Source organism: Acipenser ruthenus, chromosome 25 (assembly GCF_902713425.1).
Source record: "Acipenser ruthenus chromosome 25, fAciRut3.2 maternal haplotype, whole genome shotgun sequence".
In the NCBI taxonomy this organism is placed as follows: domain Eukaryota; kingdom Metazoa; phylum Chordata; class Actinopteri; order Acipenseriformes; family Acipenseridae; genus Acipenser; species Acipenser ruthenus.
In genome coordinates this window covers 10,795,746-10,819,137 of record NC_081213.1, presented here as the reverse complement: position 1 = coordinate 10,819,137, position 23,392 = coordinate 10,795,746, and the positions used below count along the sequence as shown (strand labels likewise).

The 23,392-nt window shown below is 47.7% G+C and overlaps 1 protein-coding gene across 4 annotated transcripts in view; it reads right to left on the bottom strand.

Moving 5' to 3' along the window:
* Positions 1 to 14,988: 14,988 nt before the first annotated feature.
* Positions 14,989 to 23,392, bottom strand: part of LOC117962752 (transcription factor HIVEP3-like) — a 148,613-nt gene continuing 140,209 nt past the window's right edge. For all 4 annotated transcript variants that reach the window (XM_058999467.1, XM_058999466.1, XM_058999469.1 and 1 more), the window contains 2 exons: positions 21,315 to 21,829; positions 14,989 to 16,064 (listed from right to left, as the gene is read on the bottom strand). In XM_058999467.1, coding sequence (XP_058855450.1) covers positions 15,402 to 16,064; positions 21,315 to 21,829 — 1,178 coding nt within the window. In that variant the 3' untranslated portion in view covers positions 14,989 to 15,401. The remainder of the gene's footprint in view (positions 16,065 to 21,314; positions 21,830 to 23,392) is intronic.

Below are 23,392 nucleotides of genomic sequence, written 5' to 3'. Positions count from 1 at the left end.
GTTTAAAGCTGCTATGAGGATTTCAAATGAAGCCGGGCACCAATGATGGAAAGTTGACAGGAAAGAAAAGTTCAATCTGGAATGGGTTTGCTGCAGAGCAACCTCTAGCCTTACCACTAAAATCACCAAGTACAATGAAACTGAGGGTGAATGAGTGAATTTCTACTTGAGCTTCTGGAGCTCAGCTTTCAATCTCATTGTGAAACACAGCAACCATTCACAAGCCAAAGCGTGTTGAATGTATTTCAGGGAAAAGGCTTTATAGATGGCTGTATAGTTATTGTAGTTAGCTATCTATGCAGGTAATATAGCAGACAGGTAATTAGAGAGATAGAGAGCCATGCAATTGCTCAGTTGTGTAACAGTGATGTCAATATTGTGAAAGCTGTGTTTAAGACGACCTATATAGAAGTTATCTTAAAAAAGTTTTCACATGTTCAGTTTCTATGATATAAAGACTTCTTGGTGTAAAAGGTTTTTGACTATACAATGAGAATACTGCACAGATAATAATGTAGATAGAATAGAGACGTGTAATGTGTAGTTTGGGGATGAACAAGTAGCTATAACTCGATAATTGATCCTGGCGAGTCATTTTAAACAAATAAACAGAAGCAGATGGACATTCATATAGTTATCAAGTATCAAATAACACAATGATCTATCTATCTATCTATCTATCTATCTATCTATCTATCTATCTATTTATATATATATATATATATATATATATATATATATATATATATATATATATATATATATATATATATATATATATATATATATATATTGTAACACATCAGGGAGGGGGTTAGTGTCCTCCCTGAAGAAAACATGTGCGTATGCACATTTTGTTTTATTGTTTTGTTAATTTGTTTATTGTTTAATTATCACCCTCACCTGATATATATTGTAAATTAATGTCAGGTGCAGGGTATTTGAGCTTAGCCGTCCTGCGAGCTAGTCAGGGACCTGCATAAAATGTTTAGTTAGTGCTCAAAACGGAGCTAGGTGTTTTGTTTCGTTTTGTTTATTTATTTTTGTGTATATTAAAATTAGCGCGTAAGCGCTTGAAAATCCATTTCTTGTGTCTTGGGTCCTGCTTTTAAAGGGGCAACGAACGACCGTGAGTGCCGGCCAGTTACATATGGTGGCAGCGTGTGTGCGCCCCTACGACCCAAAAAGAAATGGAAAGCATTGAGGAGTTGATCGCAAGGATCAACCGGAACACCGCTGCTCAGTTAGAGCAGACCGAGAGATGGGAGAGAGAGTTCGGGTTGACTCCGCTGGAAAGCAAGGAGCGGGAGCCAACAGAATTGGAGCTGCTGCTCCAAAAATGGGAGCAGGCAGAGGCATTGTCGGCAGTGCCGGCAAGAGAAGCCCCGGAATCGCCTGCACCAGAGGAGCTGCTGCAGGGAGAACAGGAGGAAGAGACCGTCCCGGAGCCAGAGGAGGGAGCACCGCACCTCCACCACAGCTCCAGCCCACAACCCCGGAAGAGGATCTGGCGCTGGTCAGTGCGGTACCTTGCCCCTTGCTCCTGGACACCCTGCCGGTCTTCCTAGACCTCCCTGCGCTTGGCCTGGAGCCCAGGAGTTTGCACCATTGGCCACAGCTCTGCCCCTGGTTCCCTACTCCGCTCTCCACAAGCACCCAGACGTCGCTGGGCTGCTGCCAGACGTCGCTGGTGCTCCCCCTGTTCGCTGCTAAGCTCCCCCTGAGTGATCGGACATCGCTGCAACGGTCCCCGGGTGAAGACCTCTGCCCGCTGCTGCAGCCGCTTGTTCCCCGGCCGTCGCTTCGGTCGCCCCTGTCAGCCCGGTGGGGTCCCATGTCGCCGGTTCAGGGCCCCTTCCTGGAAGCGTCGGAGGAACCGACCCACCCTCAAGCCCGCCCGTGCAAGAGGGCGAAAATTGACATTTGTGGACTCGAGGGTGGGTGGTTGTGTTTTAGGGGAGGGGGTGGCCTTGGAATGGCCGATCAGTGTTGCACACTTGAGGGGGAGGATGTGTAACACATCAGGGAGGGGGTTAGTGTCCTCCCTGAAGAAAACATGTGCGTATGCACATTTTGTTTTATTGTTTTGTTAATTTGTTTATTGTTTAATTATCACCCGCACCTGATATATATTGTAAATTAATGTCAGGTGCAGGGTATTTGAGACGTGCAGCTTGTCTGCACACGGCGGCTGAGTAGAAGGAGGCAGAAGGTGCGCTCTGCTTCCGAGCAGTCAAAGTGCTGAATTAAACTTGTGTGGTTTCCAGTGTTTTTATGACAGGTAAATGGCTTAGCCGTCCTGCGAGCTAGTCAGGGACCTGCATAAAATGTTTAGTTAGTGCTCAAAATGGAGCTAGGTGTTTTGTTTCGTTTTGTTTATTTATTTTTGTGTATATTAAAATTAGCGCTTAAGCGCTTGAAAATCAATTTCTTGTGTCCTGGGTCCTGCTTTTAAAGGGGCAACGAACGACCGTGAGTGCCGGCCGGTTACAATAGATAGATAAATAGATAGATAGATAGATATATGCATGCATTGTTTTTAGCTGAAAATTATTGAAGTTATCTGAATCACATTTTTTCCTTTTAAGCAGCAATTGAAATTCACTCCCAGCCCATATTCCACATCTTAAAGCTACAAACCTTCATCAAGGGACACACAGAGCCAGGTGACAGCCAGGGCCAGTAATCCACTGAGGGACAGAGCCATCACTTCTCCTCCTGTAGCTTTAGTAAAATCCTCTCTGTGTGGGCAGGCAGGCAGGCAGGCAGGTATGTCTTCTGGGCTCTGGTGATACACAGGTGATTATAAGCTCTCCAGCCCGGCTGCACTCCATTTATATTCCACTGTGTGTGACATCACTCAGCAGGCCACTCCCCCAGGATGGATAGCAGCAGCAGAAGAGGCGTCCCAGTGCATTGCTCAGCTGACCCTTCCCTCTGCTTCATCACCAGCTCTTACATACCAGGGATTACTCTTCACTGTTTGCCAAATGATCTCAGGTCACTGGAGCATTCTTAAAATATCCATTGCCAACAAACCCCTGCATAGTAATGTACTGTCTATCACAACAACCCCCTGCATAGTAATGTACTGTCTATCACAGCAAACCCCTGTATAGCAATGTACTGTCTATCACAGCAAACCCCTGCATAGTAATGTACTGTCTATCACAGCAAACCCCTGCATAGTAATGTACTGTCTATCACAACAACCCCCTGCATAGTAATGTACTGTCTATCACAACAACCCCCTGCATAGTAATGTACTGTCTATCACAGCAAACCCCTGCATAGTAATGTACTGTCTATCACAGCAAACCCCTGTATAGCAATGTACTGTCTATCACAGCAAACCCCTGCATAGTAATGTACTGTCTATCACAGCAAACCCCTGCATAGTAATGTACTGTCTATCACAGCAAACTCCTGTATAGTAATGTACTGTCTATCACAGCAAAGACCACTCAGTCAGAACTACTGTAAAGAGTGAAGAGTCCACACCTTGTTCTATCTGTGTAGGTACTTGCTCCTGATGTAGTTTGCAGGTTTGGGGTGAGAGGGTCCACACCTTGTTCTATCTGTGTAGGTACTTGCTCCTGATGTAGTTTGCAGGTTTGGGGTGAGAGGGTCCACACCTTGTTCTATCTGTGTAGGTACTTGCTCCTGATGTAGTTTGCAGGTTTGGGGTGAGAGGGTCCACACCTTGTTCTATCTGTGTAGGTACTTGCTCCTGATGTAGTTTGCAGGTTTGGGGTGAGAGGGTCCACACATTCAGAACTGGGCAGACACATGGCAAATTACATTTAATAGAGAAAAGTGTAAAGTATTGCATGCAGGAAATAAAAATGTGCATTATAAATATCATATGGGAGATAATGAAATTGAAGAAGGGAACTATGAAAAAGACCTAGGAGGTATCTGACTCAGGCCTTACTCCAGCCCTGTGGGGGGGCAGAGGCGACTCTGCATCGTGCATTCTTACAGAGTGACTCCAGCTCTGCGGGGGGCAGAGGCGACTCTGCATCGTGCATTCTTACAGAGTGACTCCAGCTCTGCGGGGGGCAGAGGCGACTCTGCACCGTGCATTCTTACAGAGTGACTCCAGCTCTGCGGGGGGCAGAGGCGACTCTGCATCGTGCATTCTTACAGAGTGACTCCAGCTCTGCGGGGGGCAGAGGCGACTCTGCATCGTGCATTCTTACAGAGTGACTCCAGCTCTGCGGGGGGCAGAGGCGACTCTGCACCGTGCATTCTTACAGAGTGACTCCAGCTCTGCGGGGGGCAGAGGCGACTCTGCACCGTGCATTCTTACAGAGTGACTCCAGCTCTGCGGGGGGCAGAGGCGACTCTGCATCGTGCATTCTTACAGAGTGACTCCAGCTCTGCGGGGGGCAGAGGCGACTCTGCACCGTGCATTCTTACAGAGTGACTCCAGCTCTGCGGGGGGCAGAGGCGACTCTGCACCGTGCATTCTTACAGAGTGACTCCAGCTCTGCGGGGGGCAGAGGCGACTCTGCATCGTGCATTCTTACAGAGTGACTCCAGCTCTGCGGGGGGCAGAGGCGACTCTGCATCGTGCATTCTTACAGAGTGACTCCAGCTCTGCGGGGGGCAGAGGCGACTCTGCATCGTGCATTCTTACAGAGTGACTCCAGCTCTGCGGGGGGCAGAGGTGACTCTGCACCGTGCATTCTTACAGAGTGACTCCAGCTCTGCGGGGGGCAGAGGCGACTCTGCACCGTGCATTCTTACAGAGTGACTCCAGCTCTGCGGGGGGCAGAGGCGACTCTGCACCGTGCATTCTTACAGAGTGACTCCAGCTCTGCGGGGGGCAGAGGTGACTCTGCACCGTGCATTCTTACAGAGTGACTCCAGCTCTGCGGGGGGCAGAGGCGACTCTGCACCGTGCATTCTTACAGAGTGACTCCAGCTCTGCGGGGGGCAGAGGCGACTCTGCATCGTGCATTCTTACAGAGTGACTCCAGCTCTGCGGGGGGCAGAGGCGACTCTGCACCGTGCATTCTTACAATGAGACTCAGCAGGGCTGAGATAGAAAGCATGTAAACAAGAGGGCTTGATAGGGGAGCCTGCATGATGAACCTTATCTTTAAATAATACAAAAAAAATCTCATTCCCGTTACCCTGAGTCTGTGTTGGTGACATTGCAGCCCCCTGAGAGGGATAACACAGAGAGCTGCCTCTGTGTGTGATGAGCTTCACATCCCGAGTCTGTGTTGGTGACATTGCAGCCCCCTGAGAGGGATACCACAGAGAGCTGCCTCTGTGTGTGATGAGCTTCACATCCCGAGTCTGTGTTGGTGACATTGCAGCCCCCTGAGAGGGATACCACAGAGAGCTGCCTCTGTGTGTGATGAGCTTCACATCCTGAGTCTGTGTTGGTGACATTGCAGCCCCCTGAGAGGGATACCACAGAGAGCTGCCTCTGTGTGTGATGAGCTTCACATCCTGAGTCTGTGTTGGTGACATTGCAGCCCCCTGAGAGGGATACCACAGAGAGCTGCCTCTGTGTGATTGGCTTCACATCCTCCCGGGTGACAGACAAATCTTAAAATATTGTGCAAGTTTACGTTTCTCAAATAGGATGAATAGGATTAGTAAAAGCACTGCCTCAATTTCTTAAAGAATATACTCATTTTATTGCAATGATCTGAAGTGGATATCTGCTCTCTACTGGCCTCTGTCATCTGTCTTTAGTGAAGCCATTAAGGGGAGGGATAAATCAGCAAGTCGGGCTAACTAAAGAAATAAAAGGGACATGCCAACATTTAGATCAATACATGACATCTCTAAAGCTGAGGCAACACAAAGCAACTTTTTCAGGAACAGTGGCTTGAAACCTGGTTCCAGGAGGCCAGGAGACCTGGTATGAAACAACTTTGCTGTATCAAACCCCAAGTCTCCCCTGGATTGCCATGAAGTGCCTGGAACAAAGTGGCTTTGTGTTCCCTCAGCTCAAGGGCTGTTTTCCACTCCAGATATACGTACTGTATCACTCTACAATGCAACAGACATGCGCCCCCCGTATGTATGAACTATATCCCTGTGGTCTGGAATAGCCATCCTTGGAAGTGTGTTTACAAACTACACACTTCTCAGCCTCTGGAACACACATCACATAAGCAAAAACATGCAAACTTGCAAACAGCTTTAAAAAGGCTTGTCATGCTTTTAATGAAACGACAGATTAACGGATACTGATTTTGCAAATGTAGTGCTGTACCTCGTAATCAGGGACAGTTGAGAAGAATGGGCCTCTCTGGCATTTTATTATTAGCAGCAACAGTGACATCTGCTGGTAGAGACAGGACTTGTGTGCCGGACTGCAGCTCAGTTTGTAAGAAGGAATACTATAAATGTGCATTATAAATATCATATAGGAGATACTGAAATTGAAGAAGAGAACTATGAAAAAGACCTAGGAGTTTATGTTGACTCAGGAATGTCTTCATCTAGACAATGTGGGGAAGCTAAAAAAAAGACCAATAAGATGCTCGGATATATTGTGAAAAGTGTTTAACTTAAATCAATGCATTAGTAAGACCTCATCTAGAATATTGTGTTCAGTTCAACTTTTTATTTATTTCTTAGCAGACGCCTTTATCCAGGGCGTCTTACAATTGTTACAAGATATCACATTATTTTTACATACAATTACACATGTATACAGTTGGGTTTTTACTGGAGCAATCTAGGTAAAGTACCTTGCTCAAGGGTACAGCAGCAGTGTCCCCCACAAGGGATTGAACCCACGACCCTCCGGTCAGGAGTCCAGAGCTCTAACCACTACTCCACACTGCTGCCCTGCCCTGTTTGTAACCTTGTTACAAAAAGGATATTGCTGCTCTAGAAAGACTGCAAAGAAGAGCAACCAGAATTATCCCGGGTTTAAAAGGCATGTCGTACGCAGACAGGCTCAAAGAATTGAATCTGTTTAGTCTTGAACAAAGAATACTACGTGGCGATCTGATTCAAACATTCAAAATCCTAAAAGGTATAGACAATGTCGACCCAGGGGACTTTTTTGACCTGAAAAAAGAAACAAGGACCAGGGATCACAAATGGAGATTAGATAAAGGGGCATTCAGAACAGAAACTAGGAGGCACTTTTTTACACAGAGAATTGTGAGGGTCTGGAACCAATTCCCCAGTAATGTTGTTGAAGCCGACACCCTGGGATCCTTCAAGAAGCTGCTTGATTCTGGGATCATTAAGCTACTAACAACCATACGAGCAAGATGGGCTGAATGGCCTCCTCTCGTTTGTAAATTTTCTTATGTTCTTACAGTATTTGAACAGATCTCGTTAGTCATGAACAGTTTTATTTGTATTTTTTTTAACTTGAAAAAATGAACACTGAACTTTAAGTGCATTGGTACACATTTACTGTTCTGTATTTCATTGGGTTTAATTTCCTGTATGATAAAATTATAGCATTTTATAATGACCTGCTCTTCAGCGTGTGACACATGGTATACTGTCAGTAATCTGTGAGAAAGCAGTTTCTAGTCAGGTAACGCCCTCTAGTGTGCAGAAGATGCAGGGCAGGTTAACTGAACTGCATGTTGGTATTTCCATCAATTTTATGGTGAAGCGTAACAACGTCCCTCACTGGCAATGGCTATCACTGTATACAGGTTCTTCTGTACTGTCAGGGAACGTATTTACTTTAATTCCGTAACAAGTTCTAATAAATTTGACTGAGTTGGTTTGCTCAATGTGTTATGGTGGCCAGTTCCAACAGCACCCTCCCTATCATTGAAACTGAAGAATCCAATCAGATTACACTCTGATGGTGTGAAAACAGAGCTGGTTGCCACGGTTACCGCTCTGGAATTTGAGGAGCCGCCTGGGAAATGTCTGTCTGGCAGCTCGACAGTACACATCTGTCATGTGAGAAACTCTGCAGCGCAGAAAGGGACATGGACTGGGGGACACAGGTTCAACTCTCAGTGACCTCTCAGCGTCTGCCCCACAGAGGAATGGCGCAAACGTTTCTCTGCTCTCCCCAGTGGCTCTGCTCTGTGTGACAGGGAAAGAAAGTGTTTGTCTGGTCTCTCTGTCTCACACACAGAGCAGTTATGGGTCTCTCTCTCTCTCTCTCTCTCTCTCTCTCTCTCTCTCTCTCTCTCTCTCTCTCTCTCTCTCTCTCTCTCTCTCTCTCTCTCTCTCTCTCTCTCTCTCTCTCTCTCTCTCTCTCTCTCTCTCTCTCTCTCTCTCTCTCCACAGATCTCTGCAGTTTAACAGTCAGCGAGCAGGTACACAGCCAGAGCTCATACAAAGTTGTGCTGCAGTTGTTTGACAGGTTCAGTTAATATGCAAATATAGATATGCAGTAGAACCAGCTGTTCAGGTGACAGCAAGATTTTAGTGAATCATTTAGAAATAACATCAAGCTGTGTGCATGGGCTCTGTGTTGCCTCAGCAGATTACCTTTAGAACAAAGAAAACAAAAGTGCAGGTCTGGAGACCAAAAGAAAGGTCCCTGGCAATACACAGCAATGTGTAAAGCACAGGGAAAATAACATGGGCTGCAGTCCCAAATAATAATAACACATATCTCTCCCATAATATATAATCCTGGTCACCAGTCCTGGGTGCGCGTCGTAGTGCTCCAGGGGGGTGATACAGTTATCTGGTGACAATCCGTGCAGTGTTGTTCCGGGTTTTTGCTGGCCCTCGGTGACAGCTCTGGAACTTATTTAAGTGTTTAATAATAATAATAACAATACTTATTACAAAAACAAATAAACATTCATGAACGGTTATTTACTTTTTAACCAAAGCGAAGGAACTGATCACGTCGCTTCGTCCCCTTAATATACCGTCATACATGACCCCTTGGTAAACGATTACAGCCACTCCTCCAATCCATGGCTGTCACATCATTTCCCTTCCGGGTCAATGCATTCCTGTATCGAAGCTCCATCCTCTTCCTAGATGACTGACTTCCTTTTAACCCGTGGAATTAATTGTCAGGCCAAAAAGTCCAAGGTACTCGGTCCTTGCTACTTATTATTATTATTATTATTATTATTTATTTCTTAGCAGACGCCCTTATCCAGGGCGACTTACAATCGTAAGCAAATACATTTCAAGTGTTACAATACAAGTAATACAATAAGAGCAAGAAATACAATAACTTTTGTTCAAGCAAAGTATAAGTGTGACAAACCACAATTCAATAATACAGCAGATAATAGTGATAGTTACATCAGGATATGATTAAATAGTGATAGTTACATCAGGATATGATTAAATACAAAGTACTACAGGTTAAACACTTGGCAGATCACAGTATTCTGAAGTACAGGATTAAATGCAGTAAAATAGGGGGCAGATAAGAGCAAAATAAAGCACATTTACATGAAGGGTGATAGTGTCCCAGGATACAAACAGAGGAGTTCTACAGGTGCTCTTTGAAGAGGTGAGTCTTAAGGAGGCGCCGGAATGTGGTCAGGGACTGGGCAGTCCTGACATCTGTAGGAAGGTCATTCCACCACTGTGGAGCAAGGGTGGAGAAGGAGCGGGCTCTGGAGGCAGGGGAGTGTAGCGGAGGTAGAGCTAGTCTTCTAGTGCAGGCGGAGCGGAGAGGTCGAGTGGGGGTGTAGGGAGAGATGAGGGTCTGGAGGTAGCTGGGTGCAGTCTGGTCAAGGCATCTGTAGGCTAGTACAAGAGTCTTGAACTGGATGCGAGCGGTGATCGGGAGCCAGTGGAGCGAGCGGAGTAGTGGAGTAGCGTGGGCGAAGCGAGGCAGAGAGAACACCAGGCGGGCAGCAGAGTTCTGGATGAGCTGGAGCGGACGGGTGGCGGATGCAGGGAGGCCAGCCAGGAGGGAGTTGCAGTAGTCTAGGCGGGAGAGTACCAGGGCCTGGACCAGGAGCTGGGTAGCATAGTTGGTGAGGAAGGGTCGGATTCTTCGGATGTTGCTCAGGAAGAATCGGCAAGTGCATGCCAGAGTGGAGATGTGCTGGGAATAAGAGAGGCAGGGGTGCAGGGTGACTCCAAGGTTCTTAGCTGAGGGAGAGGGAGAGAGTGTGGTAGATTCCAGAGGAACAGAGATAGAGAGATCAGAGGAGGGGGAGGAGGAGGGAAAGAAAAGGAGGTCAGATTTAGAGAGGTTGAGTTTGAGGTGATGCGAGTGCATCCAGGAGGAAATAGCAGACAGGTAGAGATACGGGAGGAGATGGTGGAGTCAGAGGTGGGGAAGGAGAGGAAAATCTGAGCATCATCAGCATAGAAATGGTATGAGAAACCATAGGATGCGATGAGGGGGCCCAGGGAGCGGGTGTAGAGAGAGAACAGGAGAGGACCCAAGACTGACCCTTGGGGGACTCCAGTTAAGAGAGGGTGAGGTGTGGAGGTTGCTCCACGCCAGGTTACCTGGTAAGTGCGGTTGGAGAGGTAGGAGGAGAACCAGGCCAGAGCAGTGCCAGAGATCCCCAGGTCAGCAAGAGATGATAGTAGAATAGAGTGATCAACAGTGTCAAAGGCAGCAGAGAGGTCGAGGAGAATTAGGACAGAGGAGAGAGAGGCAGCTCGGGCACACTTAAGTGAGTTGGTGACAGACAGGAGGGCGGTTTCAGTGGAGTGGGCAGAGCGGAAGCCAGATTGGAGAGGGTCAAGCAGAGAGTGGTTGGACAGGAAAGCAGAGAGCTGGCGGTGTACAGTCCGCTCGAGGGTTTTGGAGAGGAAGGGTAGGAGGGAGACAGGACGGTAGCTCTGGAGGGAGGTAGGGTCGAGGGTAGGTTTTTTGAGGAGGGGAGTGATAGAGGCTTTTTTGAAGGCAGAGGTAAAGATACCAGAAAGTAGAGAGGTGTTGAGGAGGGAGGAGATGAAGGGGAGTAGAGCAGGAGCAGCAGCTTGAAAGAGGTGAGTGGGGAGGGGGTCCAGGGCACACGTGGTGGGTTTGTGACCCTGGAGCAGGGAGGAGAGGTCAGAGTCTGAGAGGGGCAAGAAGGTGGAGAAGGAGGGCGAGTTAGTAGGGGATGTAGTGGGTGTAGGGGTTGGAGCAGGAGGGGGTGCGGGGGACGGAGAGGTGTTAAAGAGTTTGTGGATATCTGAGATTTTAGAAGAGAAGAAGGAGGCAAAGTCATCAGGGGAGATAGAGGAGGGAGGAGGAGGGGGGAGGGTTTAGGAGGGAGGAGAAGGTAGAGAATAGTTTACGTGGGTTGTTAGTGGAGGCTTGGATTACAGATTGGAAATAAGCACATTTAGCAGAGGAGAGAGTAGAGGAGAAGGAGGAGAGGAGAGTGCGGTAAAGGTCTAGGGCAGCAGGGAGTTTGGTTCTCTTCCATTTCTTTTCAGCAGATCGCAGTGTGATTCTTGCCGAGCGGAGCGCAGAGGAGAGCCAGGGATGGGGAGGGGAGGGGCGAGCAGGTCGGGAGGTGAGGGGACAGAGGGAGTTGAGGGAGGAGGTGAGTGAGGAGAAGAGGGTGGAGGTAGCAGAGTCTACGGAGAGTTGCAAGAAGGAGTCGATAGGAGGGAGGTGAGAGAGAGCAGTGGAGGCAAGGACAGAGGGGGAGAGAGCGGAGGTTACGGCGAGAGGTGATAATGGGGGTAGGAGGAGCAGGGAGAGGGGGGAGAGACAGAGAAAAAGAGATGAAATAGTGATCAGAGAGGTCCAGGGGGGTGACAGAGAGGGTGGAGGGGCAGCAGGCCCTGGAGAAGGTGAGGTCCAGTTGACGGCCAGCTTTGTGGGTAGGAGGGGACGGAGAGAGACAGAAGTCGAAGGAGTGAAGGAGAGGGAGGAATCCAGCAGAGTGGCTGGGGTTGGAGAGATGGATGTTGAAGTCACCCAACAGGACAGTCGGGGTAGACAGAGAGGGGAGGGAGGAGAGTAGATAGTCGAGTTCATCCAGAAAGTGAGTGAGAGGCCCAGGGGGGCGGTACAGGACAATGAGCAGGAGTTGACAGGGTTAGTTGGACTGCATGAAATTCAAAGGTATTGACAGAGAGTGAGGTGAGATCGGAGGGGACAGAAAAGAGTAAGGAGAGAGAGAGGAGAAGACCCGTCCCACCTCCCCGTCCAGTGAGACGCGGGGTATGGGACAGGACGTAGAGAGAGGACAGGGCAGCAGGAGTAACAGTGTTATCAGGGGATAGCCAGGTTTCAGTGAGAGCAAGGAAATCGAGCGAGAGGTGGGAGGCAAAGGCAGAGATGAAATCAGCTTTGTTAGCAGAAGAGTGACAGTTCCAGAGTGCACCAGAGAGTGTGCGGGAGGGGGGGAGAGGCAGAGAAATGAGGTTAGAGGGGTTGGAGGAGCAGCAGCGGAGGGAGGGCAGAGGACGAGGACGGGAGGACAGAACAGGGATGTGAGAGACAGTCATAGCAGGACAAGCAAGACAAAAGGCACAGTAGGAGCAGTAGGGTGGAGGGTACAGACCTGACTAGTAGATAGCTTCTTCTAGAGGTCCGTTAGGTTCGGATCTAGTCGAACAGCGTCTCAGCGCAGGCCTCCCCTTGCTAGACTCCCACAGCTAGACTCCCGGCTCTTTTGTTGAGGCTCTTCAGTTTGCTGGCGCTTCGTGCTGGCGCCGAAATAAGCTGCTTGATTAAATGTTACACCTGCTTGGCAAAAGAACCAACTAAACTGTGTGGAAACCAATCAAATAGCAAAATCAACTGCTAATCAATTTAGCCACTCACCTGGTACTACTCACACACTAACTCAGCCAATTCAAACACCACCTTACAATGTCACCAAATGTAGTTAGTTAAAATTACTAGAAGCAGGAACTTATCTAATCTGCCTCTGTCCCTGGTTACCTGTAGGTTACCTGTACTTAGCGCCCTCACAGGTCGGGAGGGAGATTTACCACCAAGAATCATTGTGTTTCTGTCACAAACACACACTTACATCACTGATCAATCTGTTACACATCCCTGGAAAGCACCTTATAATATGTAAGAGCTATCAAAGATAATAGATTCAGTTGTGATCGGAAAAACAAAACTGCAGAGCTTATAAACTCTCAGAAAGGGCTGACGGGTGATTGGTTGGCAGGTGCTTCATTCCATAAGCAACACTGACCTGATTCCTGATGTCACATGCAATGATTTTAACTGTGGATTAATTCTCCTCCCAAACTCCTTGCAGACAGGTCACATTAAATGGTCGTAGTGGCCCTGCCCCCTAGTCACAGTGTTATGGAAAGTTGTTATGCAGATACAACACTTTCCATGATTGAAATCACCTGAATCCGGAGCAACAGAAAACTTCAGCTCCCAGAACAAGCACGCTGAGAATTCTTATTACTCGAGGACTGTGGAGCGTTCAATTAAGACTCCTCCCTTGAAAGATAATTTCAGAATGGCTTCAAGGCAGATCTCTTTCAATAACTTTTCTTACGTCTCTTAAGTCCTACACCCAGACCCCTGGATACCGGGAACCACTGCCGACTCTCAGCTGACACGCTCCCCGGCTCTACCTGCTGCTGTTCATTCAGAAATCACATCAACCCTCCCGACTCTCAGCTGACACGCTCCCCGGCTCTACCTGCTGCTGTTCATTCAGAAATCACATTAACCCTCCCGACTCTCAGCTGACACTCTCCTCGGCTCTACCTGCTGCTGTTCATTCAGAAATCACGTCAACCCTCTCGACTCTCAGCTGACACTCTCCTCGGCTCTACCTGCTGCTGTTCATTCAGAAATCACATCAACCCTCCCGACTCTCAGCTGACACTCTCCTCGGCTCTACCTGCTGCTGTTCATTCAGAAATCACGTCAACCCTCCCGACTCTCAGCTGACACTCTCCTCGGCTCTACCTGCTGCTGTTCATTCAGAAATCACGTCAACCCTCCCGACTCTCAGCTGACACGCTCCTCGGCTCTACCTGCTGCTGTTCATTCAGAAATCACGTCAACCCTCTCGACTCTCAGCTGACACGCTCCTCGGCTCTACCTGCTGCTGTTCATTCAGAAATCACGTCAACCCTCTCGACTCTCAGCTGACACGCTCCTCGGCTCTACCTGCTGCTGTTCATTCAGAAATCACGTCAACCCTCTCGACTCTCAGCTGACACTCTCCTCGGCTCTACCTGCTGCTGTTCATTCAGAAATCACGTCAACCCTCCCGACTCTCAGCTGACACTCTCCTCGGCTCTACCTGCTGCTGTTCATTCAGAAATCATGTCTCTGAACTCCTGCCAGGCTTACTGATGTTTTGGTTGCTTAGTAACTGGCAGTACCATGGATTGTTTCAGAAATGAAAACAACATTTGTAGGAAAAAAGTAGAAGAGAGTGAGGAGGATTGCTGAGCCGAGCAGTGCTGACACTCCCCTCTCCTCTTCTAGCAGCTCTATGTTTCTCACTCATTTGGGATTTAATTAGAACATCAGATTTGCCACCTTCTCTGTTTGTAATCTGTTACAGTTGCCTCTTGTTACAACATGAATGGTCGATGCCTCCGTAGCCCCACTGCCTGTATGATGTTCAGATACCCAGGAAACACACATGATGATTGGATCAGTACAACCTTTCAGAAAAGTCTGATGTAGTTTTATTGATTTATAAACTAGAAATACACTCTGCAAAAACTTCAGACAACTGACTCTTTCCCAGTATCCTTTGTTTCAAGTCATAAGAACTTTATTAAAAAAAATAAAAAAAACATGCAGGCGAGTAACAAAGATAACAGCATGTTTAAAAAAGAAAAAAAAGAAAACAGAAGCAGTTTAATAAAGTTAAATACGGCAATAAATATGGACCATAGACTTCATATCTGTACACAGACTTAAGTTCTAAATTGTATTAATATAAAAAATATGTCTTCAGTGCATTATCTTTGCAAAGCTTCAGCTTTTCTTTAGATGATCCCTTGCCCACCCATAACCCACCCTGACTCATCATAAAACGGCAAAAAGACTGAAAAATCACTGTCCCCCATACAACAGAACCACCCAACCCCCCCACCATACAACAGAGCCACCCGACCCCCCCCCCCCCCAATATAACAGAACCACCCGACCTCCCGTACACTAAAAATCTGAAAAAATTCACAGCCTTAAAACATTTTTTTTCTACATTTCAAGCAACAAACCTGGTACAGAAAAGGCACAAAAAACTGTACATTTGAGTAATACTGGACATGGACAAACGAAGTAGGAATTATTATTTTGCTTTCCGTAATTAATTTGGTCATTTACAAATATATTCATATATATATATATATATATATATATTTAAATATATCTATATAGATATGAGAGAGAGAGAGAGAGAGAGAGAGAGAGAGAGAGAGAGAGAGAGAGAGAGAGAAATAGAAAGCCCAAGGATGTCTTATTGTAATCCTAAACTGGCTCCAGCAGAAGAAAAAAATAGTGTCGGAAAGTGTAAAAAAAACAAACAAACAAACACAAGGTCTATCGATTGCAGACATCACTGTGAATCAGGGGGCGGGGATTGGGAAGTGCTTCCTGTTTTGTCGTCCTCGTCCTGAACTGCACTGCTGGTACTACTTCCTGCCATGTCAGGTGCGCGCCTCCTCTGTCGTCCTGCCTGCAACGCCGGTTCACCAGAAAGGTTCCTCCTCCTGTGCATGGGGTGGTGAACCAGCTGGCTGGGAGACGGTTCAGACAGGCTGCTTCTGTCTGGAGTCACTGCGCCAGACTCAGAGACCAAAGTGCTAGTTTGGGGGTAAGTGCGTGAGCTGCCATATTGCTTAGTGCCCTTCTCCTGGGCCTGTCCACCTCCTCCTCCTCCTCCTCCGGACCGCGAGGGCGGTTCAGAGGGCGCGTAGCTGGACAGGCTTGTCCCGCTGTCCGGTTTGTGTACCCTGTATTCCTCTGGTGTGAGGGGGCCTCTCTCCCTGGCACTACCCGGAGAGGGGCTCTTCTTCCTGGGCTCCAGCCCCCCAAGGTTTAGCCGCGTCTGCACCATCTGGATCCCCCCGATCGGGATCATGAGGTAGGGGGTCCTGGCCAGCTGCTGGGAGTGAAGGGGGAGGTGGCTGAAGACATGCTGGCCAGGGGACTCCCCTGAAGAGTGGGAGGGTCTGGGAGTTGGGGGGAAGGGGGTGCAGTCCTCCCTCTGCACAGGCTTCTGCAGGAAACAAACAGAAATGATTTAAATACATTTAATAAAAACCGGTTCATTACTACAATAGTATATCTAATAAAAACCGGTTCATTACTACAATAGTATATCTAATGTAATCATTGAGATAATTACCTTCTGTGTTTCCAAATTCATGTCAATGCTCATAGGCCACTGAACACTCCATTTAATTCTGCAAATAATTATTTATTTTCTGTTTACAGGATGGTAGATCAGGCCTGTTTGTTTGCAAATGGTTGGTATTAGAATGAGTTCTGGATAAGTCTATATATTTGACTTTGTTCCTCGTTGTTTATGTGGCTTACAATACTGCAATTTTTCCATGGTTATACTTTGCATTTACCACAGTTTACTTTGCTGTTTGCTTTACCACACCTCTCTGCTTTTTGCTACGCTTACCTATACTTTGCCATGCTGGCACTATACTTTACTATAAGAACATAAGAACAAAAGAAAGTTTACAAACGAGAGGAGGCCATTCAGCCCATCTTGCTCGTTTGGTTGTTAGTAGCTTATTGATCCCAGAATCTCATCAAGCAGCTTCTTGAAGGATCCCAAGGATCTGCTTCAACAACATTACTGGGGAGTTGGTTCCAGACCCTCACAATTCTCTGTGTAAAAAAGTGCCTCCTATTTTCTGTTCTGAATGCCCCTTTATCTAATCTCCATTTGTGACCCCTGGTCCTTGTTTCTTTTTTCAGGTCAAAAAAGTCCCCTGGGTCGACATTGTCTGTACCTTTTAGGATTTTGAATGTTTGAATCAGATCGCCACGTAGTCTTCTTTGTTCAAGTCTGAATAGATTCAATTCTTTTAGCCTGTCTGCATACAACATGCCTTTTAAACCCGGGATAATTCTGGTCGCTCTTCTTTGCACTCTTTCTAGAGCAGCAATATCCTTTTTGTAGCGAGGTGACCAGAACTGAACACAATATTCTAGTTGAGGTCTTACTAATGCATTGTAAAGTTTTAACATTACTTCCCTTGATTTAAATTCAACACTTCTCACAATATATGCTATTCAAGTGAAGTCCTGTTTGATGGGTCAGGTATGGGAGTGGTATGGGTGTAGTGAAGTCCTGTTTGATAGATCAGGTATGGGAGAGTGGTATGGGTGTAGAGTGTGAAGTTCTGTTTGATGGGTCAGGTATGGGAGAGTGGTATGGATGTAGTGAAATCCTGTTTGATGGGTCAGGTATGGGTGTAGTGAAGTCCTGTTTGATAGATCAGGTATGGGGGAGTGGTATGGGTGTAGTGAAGTCCTGTTTGAGGGTTCAGGTATGAGAGAGTGGTATGGGTGTAGAGTGTGGAGTCCTGTTTGATGGGTCAGGTATGGGAGAGTGGTATGGGTGTAGTGAAGTCCTGTTTGAGGGTTCAGGTATGGGAGAGTGGTATGGGTGTACTGAAGTTCTGTTTGATGGGTCAGGTATGGGAGAGTGGTATGGGTGTAGAGTGTGAAGTCCTGTTTGATAGATCAGGTATGGGAGAGTGGTATGGGTGTAGAGTGTGGAGTCCTGTTTGATGGTTCAGGTATGGGAGAGTGGTATGGGTGTAGTGAAGTCCTGTTTGATGGGTCAGGTATGGGAGAGTGGTATGGGTGTAGAGTTGGAGTCCTGTTTGATAGATCAGGTATGGGAGAGTGGTATGGGTGTAGTGAAGTCCTGTTTGATGGGTCAGGTATGGGAGAGTGGTATGGGTGTAGTGAAGTCCTGTTTGATGGTTCAGGTATGGGAGAGTGGTATGGGTGTAGTGGAGTCCTGTTTGATGGTTCAGGTATGGGAGAGTGGTATGGGTGTAGTGGAGTCCTGTTTGAGGGTTCAGGTATGGGAGAGTGGTATGGGTGTAGTGAAGTCCTGTTTGATGGGTCAGGTATGGGAGAGTGGTATGGGTGTAGAGTGTGGAGTCCTGTTTGATAGATCAGGTATGGGAGAGTGGTATGGGTGTGGTGAAGTCCTGTTTGATGGGTCAGGTATGGGAGAGTGGTATGGGTGTAGTGAAGTCCTGTTTGATGGGTCAGGTATGGGAGAGTGGTATGGGTGTAGTGAAGTCCTGTTTGATGGGTCAGGTATGGGAGAGTGGTATGGGTGTAGAGTGTGGAGTTCTGTTTGATGGGTCAGGTATGGGAGAGTGGTATGGGTGTAGTGAAGTTCTGATTGATGGGTCAGGTATGGGAGAGTGGTATGGGTGTAGTGAAATCCTGTTTGATGGGTCAGGTATGGGAGAGTGGTATGGGTGTAGTGAAGTCCTGTTTGGTGGGTCAGGTATGGGAGAGTGGTATGGGTGTAGAGTGTGAAGTCCTGTTTGATGGGTCAGGTATGGGAGAGTGGTGTGGGTGTAGTGAAGTCCTGTTTGATAGATCAGGTATGGGGGAGTGGTATGGGTGTAGTGAAGTCCTGTTTGAGGGTTCAGGTATGGGAGAGTGGTATGGGTGTAGAGTGTGGAGTCCTGTTTGATGGGTCAGGTATGGGAGAGTGGTATGGGTGTAGTGAAGTTCTGTTTGATGGGTCAGGTATGGGAGAGTGGTATGGGTGTAGAGTGTGAAGTCCTGTTTGATAGATCAGGTATGGGAGAGTGGTATGGGTGTAGAGTGTGGAGTCCTGTTTGATGGGTCAGGTATGGGAGGGTGGTATGGGTGTAGTGAAGTCCTGTCTGAGGGTTCAGGTATGGGAGAGTGATATGGGTGTAGTGAAGTTCTGTTTGATGCGTCAGGTATGGGAGAGTGGTATGGGTGTAGTGAAGTTCTGTTTGATGGGTCAGGTATGGGAGAGTGGTATGGGTGTAGTGAAGTTCTGTTTGATGGGTCAGGTATGGGAGAGTGGTATGGGTGTAGTGAAGTTCTGTTTGATGCGTCAGGTATGGGAGAGTGGTATGGGTGTAGTGAAGTTCTGTTTGATGGGTCAGGTATGGGAGAGTGGTATGGGTGTAGTGAAGTTCTGTTTGATGCGTCAGGTATGGGAGAGTGGTATGGGTGTAGAGTGTGGAGTCCTGTTTGATGGGTCAGGTATGGGAGAGTGGTATGGGTGTAGTGAAATCCTGTTTGATGGGTCAGATATGGGAGAGTGGTATGGGTGTAGAGTGTGGAGTCCTGTTTGATGGGTCAGGTATGGGAGAGTGGTATGGGTGTAGTGAAATCCTGTTTGATGGGTCAGGTATGGGAGAGTGGTATGGGTGTAGTGAAGTTCTGTTTGATGGGTCAGGTATGGGAGAGTGGTATGGGTGTAGTGAAGTCCTGTTTGATGGGTCAGGTATGGGAGAGTGGTATGGGTGTAGTGAAGTCCTGTTTGATAGATCAGGTATGGGAGAGTGGTATGGGTGTAGTGAAGTTCTGTTTGATGGGTCAGGTATGGGAGAGTGGTATGGGTGTAGTGAAGTCCTGTTTGATGGGTCAGGTATGGGAGAGTGGTATGGGTGTAGAGTGTGGAGTCCTGTTTGATGGGTCAGGTATGGGAGAGTGGTATGGGTGTAGTGAAGTTCTGTTTGATGGGTCAGGTATGGGAGAGTGGTATGGGTGTAGTGAAGTCCTGTTTGATAGATCAGGTATGGGAGAGTGGTATGGGTGTAGTGAAGTTCTGTTTGATGGGTCAGGTATGGGAGAGTGGTATGGGTGTAGTGAAGTTCTGTTTGATAGATCAGGTATGGGAGAGTGGTATGGGTGTAGTGAAGTTCTGTTTGATGCGTCAGGTATGGGAGAGTGGTATGGGTGTAGAGTGTGGAGTCCTGTTTGATGGGTCAGGTATGGGAGAGTGGTATGGGTGTAGTGAAATCCTGTTTGATGGGTCAGGTATGGGAGAGTGGTATGGGTGTAGTGAAATCCTGTTTGATGGGTCAGGTATGGGAGAGTGGTATGGGTGTAGTGAAGTTCTGTTTGATGGGTCAGGTATGGGAGAGTGGTATGGGTGTAGTGAAGTCCTGTTTGATGGGCCAGGTATGGGAGAGTGGTATGGGTGTAGTGAAGTCCTGTTTGATAGATCAGGTATGGGAGAGTGGTATGGGTGTAGTGAAGTTCTGTTTGATGGGTCAGGTATGGGAGAGTGGTATGGGTGTAGTGAAGTCCTGTTTGATGGGTCAGGTATGGGAGAGTGGTATGGGTGTAGAGTGTGGAGTCCTGTTTGATGGGTCAGGTATGGGAGAGTGGTATGGGTGTAGTGAAGTTCTGTTTGATGGGTCAGGTATGGGAGAGTGGTATGGGTGTAGTGAAGTCCTGTTTGATAGATCAGGTATGGGAGAGTGGTATGGGTGTAGTGAAGTTCTGTTTGATGGGTCAGGTATGGGAGAGTGGTATGGGTGTAGTGAAGTCCTGTTTGATAGATCAGGTATGGGAGAGTGGTATGGGTGTAGTGAAGTTCTGTTTGATGGGTCAGGTATGGGAGAGTGGTATGGGTGTAGTGAAGTTCTGTTTGATGGGTCAGGTATGGGAGAGTGGTATGGGTGTAGAGTGTGGAGTCCTGTTTGATGGGTCAGGTATGGGAGAGTGGTATGGGTGTAGTGAAGTCCTGTTTGATAGATCAGGTATGGGAGAGTGGTATGGGTGTAGAGTGTGGAGTCCTGTTTGATGGGTCAGGTATGGGAGAATGATATGGGTGTAGTGAAGTTCTGTTTGATGGGTCAGGTATGGGAGAGTGGTATGGGTGTAGAGTGTGGAGTCCTGTTTGATGGGTCAGGTATGGGAGAATGATATGGGTGTAGTGAAGTTCTGTTTGATGGGTCAGGTATGGGAGAGTGGTATGGGTGTAGAGTGTGGAGTCCTGTTTGATGGGTCAGGTATGGGAGAGTGGTATGGGTGTAGAGTGTAGAGTCCTGTTTGATGGGTCAGTGATATGGGTGTAGTGAAGGTGGGGTGAGAATCTGCTGCTGTTCCATATATAATATTTACCCACTTTAGGGTGTTTGTTTTTTCTCTGCTGTGTTTTTATAAAAAATTAAATTCTATAAAAAGAATTAAAACAAAACAAAAAAAACTGTTCTGGATTTTAAATATAAATATGGAATCGTTAGCCAAATCGTTTTAAATATAGATGTCAGCCTTAGTGTTTACACAGTGGTAAGTGTACAGTGCAGGCCATGCTTGACCCATCCAGGCTCATACACAGATAGATGTTTGTGTAATTTATAAAATAGTAATGGAGGGCATATCCCAATATGTTCAAGTTGAATTGTTTAAACAGGGTTAACATCTCGGGAATGAAGCGGAATTGAGCAGCCCTAGCAGCTGTCTGTGCACTGAGGCTGTGACTCACCCACTCTGTGCTCAGCTGGACAGTGAAGGAGGAAGAGCAGTGAGCCCTCTCATACCACAAGGCCGCCGTCTCCGTGACGATAGAAGAATGCAGTCGTCGTGGCGACGGGTTGCCCGGGGAGCGTGGCCGGAAGGGGGAGGGACCCCTCTCGGGCCCCGGGGAGAGGTGCCGGCTGGGAGAGGAGAGATCCTCCCTGCTCGGGGACAGGCAGCGCAGGGGAGAGGCCTCCAAGTGCCGGCGGGAGAACAGTGCCCTCTTGCTGCCCGGTGAGGCCTCGCGGCCCGAGGGCCAGTGTCTCCGAGGCGAAAGGTAGTCGGGCGGCCTGGCTGTGGGCTCCCTCTCCCGGGGGCTGGAATGTCTGTTGTCAGGGGAGACGGAGGAGGGCGGCTCCTCGTGAGACTCCTCCTCTTCCTCTTCCTCCTCCTCCTCCTCTTCATCCTCGTTCTCTTCGGAGTCCTCAGAGTCGTCCACGTCCGAGAACTGGTGATCATCCTGCTCCTCGGAACCACCAGGGCCTGCAAGAGAATAACATTATAAACAGGAGAGGAGAGAGGATAGAGGAGAAGAGAGGAGAGAGCAGAGAATAACACTATAAACAGGAGAGGAGAGAGCAGAGAATAACATGAGAAACAGGAGAGGAGAGAGCAGAGAATAACATTATAAACAGGAGAGGAGAGAGCAGAGAATAACATTATAAACAGGAGAGGAGAGAGGAGAGGAGAGAGGAGAGACAGGGAGGAGAGAGGATAGAGGGGAGGAGAGAGCAGAGAATAACATTATAAACAGTAGAGGAGAGGAGAGAGGAGATGAGAGGGGAGAGAGCAGAGAATAACAAACAGGATAGGAGAGAGGACAGGAGAGAGGAGAGAGATATGAGAGAGGATAGAGGAGAGAGCAGAGAATAACAAACAGGAGAGGAGAGCAGAGGGCAGAGGAGAGATAGGGAGGAGAGAGTATAGAGGAGAGGAGAGAGCAGAGAATAACAAAAATAACAGGACAGGAGAGGAGAGAGAGAGGAGAGAGGAGAGCAGAGACTAACATAAACAGGAGAGGAGAGGAGAGGACAGGGGAAAGAAGAGATAGGGAGGAGAGAGGATAGAGGAGAGGAGAGAGCAGAGAATAACATTATAAACAGTACAGGAGAGAAGAGGAGAGAGGAGAGAGAGGATAGAGGACATGAGAGCGCACAGAATGACATTATAAACAGGAGAGGAGAGGAGAGAGGAGAAAGGAGAGAGAAGAAAGGAGAGGGGAGACAGGAGAGGAGAGGAGAGAGGAGAGAGGAGAGAATTACATTATAAACAACAACAGAGGAGCAGGAGAGTCGATTGTGTTCATCGAGAAAGCAGAGGAGGTGGTGGAGTGGTCAAGTCAGAAAGGAAACTCCACTGCTGTTTTTGCTATCAGTCCCATGTGTTGTGTCTGTGTTTAGCAGACAACACTAAACAACTGCTCCAGCTTTCACTGTCCAGCTCTAAAATGACTGGGACGGAGCAGGAATGCAAGACAGGCCAGATGGCTGGAGAGCCTCCCCCCAGCACTCCAGCACAAGAGTGGAGCGTGGGAACTCCCCTTCCAACAGGACCCAGGAGGCTCATGGGAGCACACAGCAGCAACTCAAAGGGCATCAAGGACACATGCATGCCAGTGCAGCCAGCCAGGGCCAGCTACCTGGGCAGTGGGAATGTCACTGCTCACCCTGCTCACAGGGACATGTGATAAAGAAGGTGTGAGTCGTCCTCCAGGTGAGGGCCACTCACCATGCAGTAAAGACAGTGCTGTAGATCCTGTACAGTGCAAAACAGGGGCCAGACGCCACTCTGTGGATCTCACTACTGCTCTTGTTAAAATAATGGAAAGAGGCTTTTACAGATTGCTACACACTTAAATATATTGGAGATGTTTGATTTTCAAACAGTGGCAGTATTTCCATCCTTGTTCAGATTAATTGACTGGACGCCCGCATCATTGTGAGAATACCCTTTGAAAATGCAAGTACAGGCTAATAATAAGGTATATGTATTAAAAAAAAACAAAAAGAGTTTCCAGCAAAATAAAATCAGCCAGCTTCTGTTTCA